Source organism: Lampris incognitus, chromosome 11 (genome assembly GCF_029633865.1).
Source record: "Lampris incognitus isolate fLamInc1 chromosome 11, fLamInc1.hap2, whole genome shotgun sequence".
Lineage (NCBI taxonomy): Eukaryota > Metazoa > Chordata > Actinopteri > Lampriformes > Lampridae > Lampris > Lampris incognitus.
Genome location: NC_079221.1, coordinates 30133499 through 30145885, shown reverse-complemented (window position 1 = coordinate 30145885; position 12387 = coordinate 30133499). Strand labels below are relative to the sequence as shown.

The 12387-nt window shown below is 43.8% G+C and overlaps 1 protein-coding gene across 1 annotated transcript in view; it reads right to left on the bottom strand.

The window, feature by feature from the left end:
* Positions 1 to 12387, bottom strand: part of sona (SON DNA and RNA binding protein a) — a 71071-nt gene that overhangs the window by 37676 nt on the left and 21008 nt on the right. Inside the window, exons 4-5 of the mRNA XM_056289433.1 lie at positions 6479 to 6555; positions 3690 to 5654 (exon numbers count right to left, since the gene is read on the bottom strand). Of these exons, the coding sequence (XP_056145408.1) occupies positions 3690 to 5654; positions 6479 to 6555 (2042 nt within the window). The remainder of the gene's footprint in view (positions 1 to 3689; positions 5655 to 6478; positions 6556 to 12387) is intronic.

The following is a 12387-nucleotide window of genomic DNA, read 5'->3' as shown; positions in this document are numbered from 1 at the left end:
AGTATCAACCAGTGCCAACAAGATTACTCAAATGAGAACCTGATTTTGTCCTTGTTATGACTTGAGCCATTTTTTAACTAGTTCACACTGAAATAAAAACATTAATACACAAGTAAGTATCCACTCCATACAGGTATTAAAGTATTACACGGGTACGTATTACAGAAAATGGTCAAAATAAATATTCCCTTCACAGATCCCTGTTTTCCTTCACAGGTAACTCAGGCTAACAATAAGTACACAAATCAATTAACAAATATAATATAAAACAAGGTAATTTATGTCTAATATTATTATCTATTTGTTCCTCAGGTTCCTAATCAAAAACACACTTACTGGCAATGCCACAAGAAGAGAAGACGGATGGACAAGGATTGCCAACCTCCCCAATATGCAGCTTTCAGCAACAAGATGGCTACAACTGACGCCCAACAGGAAGTTACCGAAATAAAATCCCTAACTTAAAAATAAAAGCCCCCCCAACCTAGTCTCTTTCTTCCAGAAGAATAGCAAAATAATCAAAAATTTCATAATCAAATGCAAATTGATGTAGGTTAACGTTATCAGAATTTAAAAAAAAATCTTCAGATTTGTGTTCTACACACCAAAATATGTTATTTGAACACCCCTCTCGATTGATTTGCAAAAAATACAAGAGTATGGTCCGCCCTATTGCAGGGTCATCTGTGGCTTTCCTCACCAGCCCACGTCTTGCTCGGACAGTTAGCTTTGAGGGATGGCCTGTCCTACAAAGCATCTGGGTGGTGTAATACAGCTTCCACTTTTTGACAATGGATCCAACAGTGTTCCGTGGGACATCCAAACACTTGGATATTGTTTTGTATCCCTTTTTTGTATCCCCCTCTGCATTTTAATCACTGTCTCTTACTTCAGCATTACGCTCTTTTGTCTTCATTTTCTGATGAAGTTTACATCTAGCTACTGAACTTTACAGAGTGCTTTTTATACCCATAAACGAGACTGTTACTTTAATTTTTACAGGTGCACACTAATTATGTCCAACTGTGTTAACCTGAGTTTGTTTTTAGAATAATTTGTCATTTGTGTAAACTTGGAGCTTTCAGAGCACAAGGGGTTGAATACTTATTCAAGCAATATATTTTAGTTTTTAATTCATTAATAAAAAGTCAGTGAACCATAACTTATTTTGGCTTTGGGAACATGCTGTTAGAACTTATGGGTTCACAAAAATAATATTGTTCCGGAACAGATGTGTGTGTATCTTTTATAATCCAGAAATTAGTGATGATTCTCAAGGAGGTTGAATACTTTTGCAAGGCACCGTGTATACAGCATTATCTCTACCCTTGCGATTAATGGGTGGTCACCCACACATGTCCCTGTCAGGAAAATGTGAAAAGGAATGTTTTCCTTTTCAATGAAAACGAAATATATTTGCAACAAAGATAATTTCCATTCCATAGAATTACAGGTTTTCAAAAGAATATTCTATAGCTCTGATAGTTTATTTTCTTTACAAATTGCAACAGTCTCTTAATAAATCCATGCTAGAGTCACAGCACTGTTGACAGTGAAGATGCCACATGCTGTCTGGTATTTTGGTGTTGACCAAACTGTGGTGGATAACAGCAACTACAACATGTCATATTCTAAATTCAGTATTTGTTTTCTGTAAAGACTGCTTTACATTCCACACATTTTAAAATTCACGAAGTTGACAGGTGACTCATTGAGGGACAGATTACTTGTAATTTTATACCACAAGGTTTTCTTAAAGAACGTAATGTAGATGTTGAGCAAAACCCGGCATCTGCATATTTATCTGACTTATCCATTTACTGAATGTATGTGCCCTTTCAAAGATAGTGAATGCCTCACTATTCCTAGATAAATGAAAAGTACTTTACAAAGCTTGAGAAAATGCAATATTTGGTTATAAAATTGTGAAATAATGATTTTTTTCACCTCCTGTTAGCTCCTTTGAAGATACAGTTCAGTTTTTGGCTAACAACGACGACAATCAGCCTACCACAGTGAAACTGACTAAAATGTGATGTAATGGAAGGCTGTGGGATGTTATCATCAGTAGCCTTGGTAGGATGACAAAACTAAGAAAAGTAAGCAAGACAGGCAAAAATGTCGAACTTCCCACCCCTCTGTCAACAGCTTACACCTCACTACCCTCAACCCCTTATGAGAAAATGTTTTGGGGAGATACTGTGAGAAATTAATTAATGTTGTATTGATAAACACTCTACACTGGGGCTGGGTGATAAAACAATCTCGATACGGGATTACAATAAAATTTGTCAATAACAATAAAATTTGGACATTTTTTTACTTGATATGGACAGATCTAACAGACTATGAAACAGCAGAAATAAAGGCGACAACAGCCAGTAGGTCTGCAGTTTTTGGCTTGCAGGTCAAAGTACACGCACATTTCCTACCAAAAAGCATTGTACCAGTGAAGAAAGTGGATGAAAGTGAAAATGAACTCAGGTTATCCTCCAAAACTGAGAAAATTGTTGACAAAAAATGGTAACATGGCATCAATTATACAGAAGTGGTTTGGATATCTCAAAAGTGATGACGTGCAGATTAAGACAATCTGCAAAATATGCCACTGGTCAGTGCAACAAAGACGGGAAAAACAACAAATCTTTTCCATCAACTGAAAAGGTACCATCCCAGTAACCACACAGAGTATGAAAATGCTGGCTCATGTTAGTCCACCCACAAGTTTTGTCCAACGTTCTAGTGGTTCTTCAGCTGTTGGCGCTAGTGGGGCTGTACTAAAGCAACAACCCCTCATGTCATCTTTTGAGGCCATTGCCCGATATGAAAAGCAATCAAAAAGGATGAAGGATATAACAACCTCAGTTTTTTACTTAATACTGAAAGACACGATGCCTCTGAGAACAGTGGAGAAAGCGCGGTTCACAAAATTGATTAAATTGCTGGACTTGAAGGTCTTGAAGCTAGAAGCAGATGACTCAGAGCTCACCAAGACCATCAAGGCTATTGTCGTCGGTTATCTGAATGAGAAATATGTCTTGATGCATGCTCACTTATCCAGGTAAGAAACTCAAAGAAGTTTCTATCAGTTCATCTGGATACAATGTTTTCTATGTTAAGTACACTGGGAGCTCCATGAAACCGGAGTCAAATTCCATGTATGTGCAAACCTTTATGACCGATAAACTTGATTCTGATTCTGAGTGATGTAAATACCTAGCCAAGACTTTTCAGGCTATTTCAAGGGTAATAAAAGCAGTTTAAAAAATCTGGGCATGCAGTTTATGGAAAAGATGGCTCCCCATTCTGTCGATTCTAGAATAGGTGGGTGCTACACATTGGTGGTGGTTGAGGCGAGTTTCCCCCCTTCAACGTGAAGTTCTTTGGGTCTCTAAATAAAGCACTATAAATTTAATCCATTATTAAAAATATAACTCTCTAAATACATTCACGACATAGCATTTTTCTAAGCATCTGTTCAGAAAAAAAGAACAAAAAATTAAGGAATGTGATTGTGGCTCAACAGATGTCGAGCCAAACTCATATCTTCAGGCATTTAGGGTTGACTATTTGGCTGCCATGTGGAGAAACTCGAAATGTGATGAAACTTTTTTTTCTTTTTAATAAAGCAAAAAATCCAAACTTACTAACAAACAATGCCTGAACAGAACAGGAAGGTCAAGTCTCACCTGCTGCTGCAGTAGCAGAGGGTGTTGTACTCTCAACTCCCTTCCCACTGGCTGTTTGCTCCGTGCTGTCTTTATCCGTCTTGGATGGGGGCTCCTTCTCTTTCACAGGGGAGGAGGATGTGGAGTGGGCTGGGGAGGCACTGTCAGAACCCCCATCACTGGACATAGATCCTGACCTAGACCGCGACCTTTTCAATACAGGGGAGGTAGATTTGGATTTAGACCTCCTGCTGATCTTCCTGGGGGATTTGGACCTCTTCCGGCCAGGTGGTGGAGAGTGGGATTTAGATCGGTAGCGGCGAGAAGGTGAGCGAGATTTGGAGCGCTTAATGGACCGTAGTGGAGAGCGGTTCCTCCTGCCAGGGGACCGGGAGCGACGTCTGACTGGGGACTTAGATTCGGACCGCCGACGGGGAAGAGGAGTCCTGGATTTGGTCCGTTTGTGAAGGCTCTTTGATTTTGAGCGCCGGTTGCGCCTGAGAATCACAATGGAGCGTGAGCGGGTCCGCCTGGCCCTGCGGACTGATCGGGAGCGTGTCCGCCGTGCTCTTGGTGGTGGGGACCTTCGTCGGCGAGACGGCGAGCGACTTCTCGATCGTCTGCCTCCACCCCGCTTCACTGGTGATCTCGACCAGGAGCGCCTCAGTGGGCGTCTAGATCTGGAACGGGAGTGGCGGGCTCTTAAGGCTGAGCGGGACCGCGAACGCCTGTTTACCGCACCGCCGCGTCTAGGTGAGCGGGTCCTGGAGCGCCGGGCACCACCACGGGGCCGTGACTCTGACCTCCGGCCTCTCCTTGGCGAGCGAGAGAGGGAGGGGGACTGGCGACCGCTGTGCTTTGGGGATCGAGACAGCTTCCTTTTAGGGGACGGGGAGCTGTGGCGTCTCTTGGGAGAAACTGAGATGGAACTCCCTCTCCGTTTGGGGGATGGAGACAGTGACTGGCGTTTGGACCTCTTGGGGGATTTAGACTTTTTTCTCTTGGGGCTGATTGAACGAGAGGGGGACCTGGAAAGCTGCCGTTCTCTCTTGGGGGACCGCAACTGACGGCTTGGTTTTTTAGGGGACTTGGGGGAGGGGGAGGGGGACAGGGATGGGGACTTTCTCTCGGACATGGGAGACTGGGAAATGGAACGAGAACGGGACACCTCCCGTGTCTTTAGGGGTGTTGAGCCTGGTTTTACCTTTGGAGCTGACCTGGGGGGACTTCGTGACCGCTGTTTGATCGCCGTCACCAGCTGCACACCCGACTGCTGCCTGCAAGGACTCTCTGTTGGCGACCGACTCTGACTTGACCTGGACCTCTTGATGTCCAGGCCCCTCAAAGGAGAAGGAGACCGAGACCTGGACCTGGACCTGGAGGAATCTCGCTCTATGACCTTTGCTCTCTGAGCGGCATTGGTCTGCTCTTTTAGGCCAGGGTCTTCCCTTGGGGTGGTTCCTTCCTGTTTGGGGATAATGTCAGGGAGTTCTTGGGCATGGCTGAATCCACCATCTCCATGGTTACCCTCTGTTTTAATCTTGCCCATTGCTGTTTGAGTTTTTTCCTCCCGTCCCCCAGAAGGTGATCTTATATCCTTCACTGACCCATTGCTGTTACTGCTCTTCCCTCTAGCTGCAGACACATCACTATCAATCATGTCCTCTTTCTTTACAGATAACGGTTCCGGTTTCTGAGTAAGGGTGGAAACTGCTTTCTCCTCCCCTCGTTTGGTTTTAGACCCCGGTTTGGACACTGGCTCCTGCAGATCAAGTGGCACTGTTGCTTGAGAATATCTGCAGTCTCCGGTTCCCTTACTCCCTTCCCCTTCCGACTCAGACCCTGAAGCAGAGCTGCTCTCAGATGGAGAGAGTGATGGGGTCTTCTTGTCTTGCTTTTCATCTTTCCTCTTCTTCTTTTTCTTCTTCTTAGCAGCATGCCTTTTATGCCTTTTGGGTTTTGAGTCACCCTCAGTTTCCATGCATTCTGAAGGGATAAGGGGAGGAAGAAAAAAAAAACTAAAATTCAAAAGCAGTTGATTCATTTATGACTTGAAGGGAAAAAAAAAAAACAATCTTGCGCTCATTTAAGTTCCAAATATTTTAACATGCAGAGAACAGAAGTTATATCTTCATATGCATTTGTATTGCATTCATGATTTATTTTGCCTTTGCTTCCACAAAGTAGATGAACATGTCTGTTTTGCAATGCAGGAAATTTTAATTTTGTAATTGTGGCTTGGAAAGGCTCACAAAGATGCAGACATGCACACCTCCACAATCCCGGGTTGGCACACAACAATTTCCCCTCGGGGATGAACAAAGTATTCTGATTCTGATTCTTAACAACTCAACCTCTCACAAAGCATTAACACTTCGTGTTAAATTTATCCTGTTACAGTCAATATTCATGTATTGTGGCTATCACTACACAGCAAATTTGTTTACAAAGTAGATTTATATACAGAATTTTTATAAGCTCCATTTTGTTCTTGTGTTAATTTCCTGGTGTCCATTTCCAGAATGCTTTGTTTCTATAGATTTTGTAAACAAGACTGTGCTCTAGGCCACACTCAACTGCTATGGTAAAGTGTGTAGGAAAAACCCGCTTCGCATGTCAGCATTGATGCAACACAATGTACTCGCTAACAAGCATGCAAACCATCAAGTCAGATTCTTGGTGTGTGAAAGCTTACTTGGCAAATGAAACCAATTCTAGTTCTGATTGCAAATGCTTCAATCTGGTACCTTTGAGAGTGTGTCTTTTAACAAGGAGACTGGTTGTGTGTGTGTTTGTACATATTATCCTACCTGTAATGCCATCCTTTTTCCCCTCCTCTTTACCCCCAGCTTGGTCTACAGCACCCGAGGCAGCTGCAAGCCTGGCACTGCAAACGCAGAGACAAAGATTGTTTCATTCAACTCCAAAGGCTTTGTCCTCATTTCTACATTTAATCAAATTCCAAATGCACACTGAGAAAGATAGGTATGCTGTTAATCTAATGGGGTCACAAGCCACACTTAAAAAGATACATTTTTGGCATTTTTTAGCCTTTATTAGAAGAGAGAAGAACAAAGAGAGACAGGAAACAGGATAAAAACAGTAGGGGAAAACATGCAGCAAAGCTCCCATAGCCTGATTCAAACCTGGGACGCTGCAAACAGGTCTAAGCCTATGATGTCAATATGTCTTCCTGCTGTTAATTTTGACTCTCTCTGTGGGAACTGGTAAACGCACACAACAGAAAATAGACTTAATGATCCAAGATCAAGATCCTTCATTTGTTATGTCTCATTATACAAGTACAAGAGAGTAAAATTATTGTGTTTCAGCTCCTCAACACTGCAGCAACAATAGCAATAAAATAACAATACAAAAAAGCAGAAATAATAAATAGTGTGCGGTGTATGTAAGGTGCTGTGTATGTAGGCTTCTGCCTTAATAAATGTGCATGTGTGCGTAGTTGTTTGCATATTTGTGTGTTTGTGCATGCCAAGCTCTGTGTGTGTGTGTGTGTGTGTGTGTGTGTGTGTGTATAAACTGATGATCTCCTGGAGACCATAGGTCAGTACCAGTCAGTCCGGCAACAGGCTTAGTGTCTTTAAATGTTCTTTGTTCAAAAGCCTGGTTGCTTGGTGGAAAAAGCTGTTCCAGAGCCTACTGGTCTGGGCTTTGAGGCTGCGGTACCGCTTGCCTGACGGTAGTAGCTGGAACAGTTCATAGTTAGGGCGGCTGGGGTCTACGACAATCCTACGGGCTTTGCTGACACAAAGTCTATGTACAGTGCATCCGGAAAGTATTCACACCCCTTCACTTTCCCCACATTTTGTTATGTTACAGCATTATCCCAAAATGGATTAAATTCCTTTTTTTTTCTCATCAATCTACACACAATACCCCATAATGACAAAGTGAAAAAGGTTTTGTAGAAATTTTTGCAAAATTTATTAAAAATAAAAACCTGAAATATTGCATGTACATAAGTACATAAGTACTCACACCCTTTGCCATGACACTCAAAATTGAGTTCAGGTTCATCCTGTTTCCACTGATCATCCTTGAGATGTTTCTACATCTTGATTGGAGTCCACTTGTAGTAAATTCAATTGATGCGACATGATTTGGAAAGGCACACATCTGTCTATATAAGGTCCCACTGTTGACAGTGCATGTCAGAGCAGAAACCAAGCCATGAAGTCAAAGGACTTGTCTGTGGACCTCCGAGACAGGATTGTATCGAGGCACAAATCTGGGGAAGGGTACAAAAAAATGTCTACAGCTTTGAAGGTCCTGAAGAGCACAGTGGTCTCCATCATTTGTAAATGGAAGAAGTTTGGATCCACCAGGACTCTTCCTACAGCTGGCTGCCCAGCAAAACTGAGCAATCGGGGGAGAAGGGCCTTGGTCAGGGAGGTGACCAAGAACCCGATGGTCACTCTGACAGAGCTCCAGCGTTACTCTGTGGAGATGGGAGAACCTTCCAGAAGGACAACCATCTCTGCAGCACTCCACCAATCAGGCCTTTATGGTAGAGTGGCCAGACGGAAGCCTCTGCTCAGTAAAAGGCACATGACAGCCCGCTTGGAGTTTGCCAGAAAGCACCTAAAGGACTCTCAGACCATGAGAAACAAGATTCTCTGGTCTGATGAAAACAAGATTGAACTCTTTGGCCTGAATGCCAAACGTCACGTCTGGAGGAAACCAGGTACCTCTCATCACCTTGCTAATACCATCCCTACAGTGAAGCATGGTGGTGGCAGCATCATGCTGTGGGGATGTTCTTCAGCGGCAGGAACTGGTAGACTAGTCAGGATCGAGGGAAAGATGAATGGAGCAAAGTACAGAGAGATCCTTGATGAAAACCTGCTCCAGAGCGCTCAGGACCTCAGACTGGGGCGAAGGTTTACCTTTCAACACGACAACGACCCTAAGCACACAGCCAAGACAACGAAGGAGTGGCTTCGGGACAAGTCTGTGAATGTCCTTGAGTGGCCCAGCCAGAGCCCAGACTTGAACCCCATTGAACATCTCTGGAAAGACCTGAAAATAGCTGTGCAGCGATCCTCCCCATCTAACCTTACAGAGCTCGAGAGGATCTGCAGAGAAGAATGGGAGAAATACCCCAAATATAGGTGTGCCAAGCTTCTAGCTTCATACCCAAGAAGACTTGAGGCTTTAATCGCTGCCAAGGGTGCCTCAAACAAGTACTGGGTAAAGGGTTTGAATACTTATGTACATGCAATATTTCAGTTTTTTATTTTTAATACATTTGCAAAAATTTCTACAAAATCCTTTTCGCTTTGTCATTATGGGGTATTGTATGTAGATTGATGAGAAAAAAAAAGGAATTTAATCCATTTTGGAATAAGGCTGTAACATAATAAAATGTGGGGAAAGTGAAGGGGTGTGAATACTTTCCCGATGCACTGTATATGTCCTGGATGGAGGGACACTCACATCCACTGATTACTGGGCCGTCTGCACAACCCTCTGCAACGTTTCGCAGTTGTGGGCAGTAGGGGTGTCAGTGTACACGGAAATAAAACCATAACCGTTTAATAAAAATCCCTAACCGATAAACGTAAAGGTTTTTGGTTTTTGTTTGTTTTGTTTTGTTTTTTATATAATGCGCGATAACGTCATCATTATTTGCTGCGTGAGAAGCGCAAGCGCGATTGAAGCATGGGATGGCGGCTAGTAAAAATCTGTGAAGCCCCATGTGGGAGTTTGGATTAGAAAACTTCTCAGTGGGATCTAATAGCATCGAAGGGCTTCGCGGAAGCGGTAAGCTCCCAACCCCCCCCCCCAAAAAAACAGCAAGTTTCTAACGCATACTCATCCAGAGATATTTGATCTTTCGTAAATAGTATAGCCTAGTTGTGTCATACGACATCGGCGACCTTAACAGCGGTGAATCTATGGAATAATAAGGCTACAGCAACCCCTAGCAATATAGCACCGACATACTTCAAAATTCACAGAAATCCTGAAACGTGTACACGCTTAAACGGCAAACTTTGCACCGTGTAAACGTGTACACATTTTAGTACACATTCACATCCCTAGTGGGCAGTACAGTTCCCATGCCAGGCGGTGATGCATCCAGTCAGGATGCTCTCGGTTGTGCCTCTGTAGAAGGCCCATAGAATCTTGGGCCCCATGCCGAACTTCCTCAGTTGCCTGAGGTGAAAGAGTCGATGCTGTGCCTTTTTCACCACATGGCTGGTGTGTTCATCCCAGGTGAGGTCCTTGGTAATGAGGACACCAAGGTACTTGAAGGTCTTTACTCTCTCTACAGCAGTCCCAATGATGGTGATGGGGTCCAGCCTTCCCCCTCTCTTCCTGTAGTCCACAATCAGGTCCTTGGTCGACGTTGAAAGAGGTTATTCTCCTGGCACCACCTTTTTAGATTGTTAACCTCTCTCCTGTATGCCGTCTCATCATCGTCGGTGTTCAGGCCCATCTAGTCGAGCAGGAGAAATAGGCTCCCATGTACCCGCATGGCATTTTTTTTGTAACCTGTTTTCTTAGGCTACTAATGGTGTCTAGTTAAGAATTTTTTATGTTGCCAAGGTCAACTAATGGCCCATGGAATTCATTTGGCGGCTATCTTGAATTGATGTCCACGTCAGTGGCAAAAAACGTTGATTTTCACAACCCCTGAACCAAACAACATACAAAGATAGGGATGCACCGATACCAGCATCGGGTATCGGTCCGATACTGTGCGTGTGTACTCGTACTAGTAATCATAAAAGTGCTCCGATACAACAATGCCTGATACCACTTTACAGCAGTTTGACATTCACCTCTTAGGTGAGCAGGTAGGCGATAGAGGAGGAGCAATGTCAGCCATGTGGAGATATTTCAAAGTAAACGAAGGTGAAAGAAGTAAAGCCGACTGCAAATTATGCTCAGAATTGTCAAGAGGACGAGCGAAGACTAGCTCTTTCAACACAAGCAATTTGATAAAACATCTGACGAACCAACACGACGCTGAGTTCAAGGAGTTTGCCAATAGCAGTGGGAACCACAACAACCAACTTTGCAGCAAACGCTGGAGAAGCGAGAGAAAATGTCCAGAGACAACCCGCAAACGGTAAAAATAACAGAGGCTCTTACCCAGTACATTGCTCTTGATGACCAGCCATTGTCAGTTGTTGATAATGTGGGATTTCGACGTCTTCTCAGTGTACTGGAGCCGAGGTATGAGATCCCCAGCCATCACCACATCACAGACACAGTGTTACCAAAGCTGCACGACTTTGTGAAAAAGCACATCAACAGCTTGTTGCAGGACATTTCGGCCCTCAGCTTCACCACTGATATTTGGACTAGCAGTGTCAGCCCAATGTCCCTCATCAGCTTAACTGCATGGTGGATAGACAAGGATTTTACTCTGCGGAGAGTCGTCCTGCATGCAAAACAGTTTTAGGGTTCGCACACTAGCCAAGTCATTGCAGGTGCATTTGATGATATGCTTCAGACGTGGGGCATCCCGAAAAGTTCTGTTCACGTTGTGCTCCGGGATAACGCCAAAAACATGATTAAAGCCATGAGTGATGATGGACTCCCAAGCCTGCCATGTGTCGCACACACCCTCCAGCTGGCTGTTAATGAGGGCCTTTTGGCACAGAGAAGTGTAGCTGATGCAGTGGCAGTTGGACGGAAAATAGTTGGACATTTTAAACATTATGTCTTAGCCTACCCCCGCCTGGAAGATATTCAGGTGCAGCTCAACAAGCCAATAAAAAGACACCAACAGGACGTGCAGACCCACTAAAATAGTACGCACTACATGCTACATTCTCTCATACAGCAGAAGAGGGCCCTGGGAATATTCGGGTCCGAGCACAAGCTCCCTGACAATCTCACCGCTCACCAGTGGGCGCTTCTGGAAAAGACTGTCTGTCCTGGCTCCGTTTGAGGAATTAACCCAAAAAGTAAGCTCCTCTAATGCACTGGTATCAGATGTCATTCCTACTGTGACCGTGCTTCTGAGACTTCTGACCAAAGAAACGAACGAGGGCCATGGCATCAAAACAATGAAGGGGACCTTAGCTGCAGCCGTCAACAGGCGCTTCATTGACACAGAAAAAAACCCCACTCTACTGCATCACAACTGTACTCGATCAAAGGTAAAGTGTGTCTATGTGTGTTTGCCTGTTTGTGTGTGTGTCTGTCTGTTTGCTGAGCATGTGGGAGAGTATGATCAGAACAAAACTTTTTCATTATGACCAACCTAAAACATTTTACCATTTAACTTTCACATAATCAGCTTATTTTAAGTGAGTTGAAGGTAATATACTGATATTCATTCTAACAATTCCAGACTAGCTTGTCTGTAAGCAGCCAATATATTATTTTCACTGTTTTAGGTATAAAGATTGTTTTTTCTCAAACATCAACACTGCTACAGAGTCCAAAGAGATGCTGATGCTGGAGCTGCAGAATGTGTCCAGAGGACAGGCAGACAAGCAGGAAGATCTGGGGGAGCCACCTGCCAGAAAGCTTCGCAAGGCGCAAGCCAGCAGCAGTCTGGACAGTGTGTCTGATGAGATAGCAGATAAGCAAGAATCAACATCACCGAGCTATGCACTGGGGGGTTAACAAAGTACGGTTTCCCACTCTGGCTCAAATGTCACAGAGATATCTCTCAGCACCATGCAGCAGTGTGGAAAGTGAAAGGCTGTTTTAGCTCAGTATCACACATTGTAGA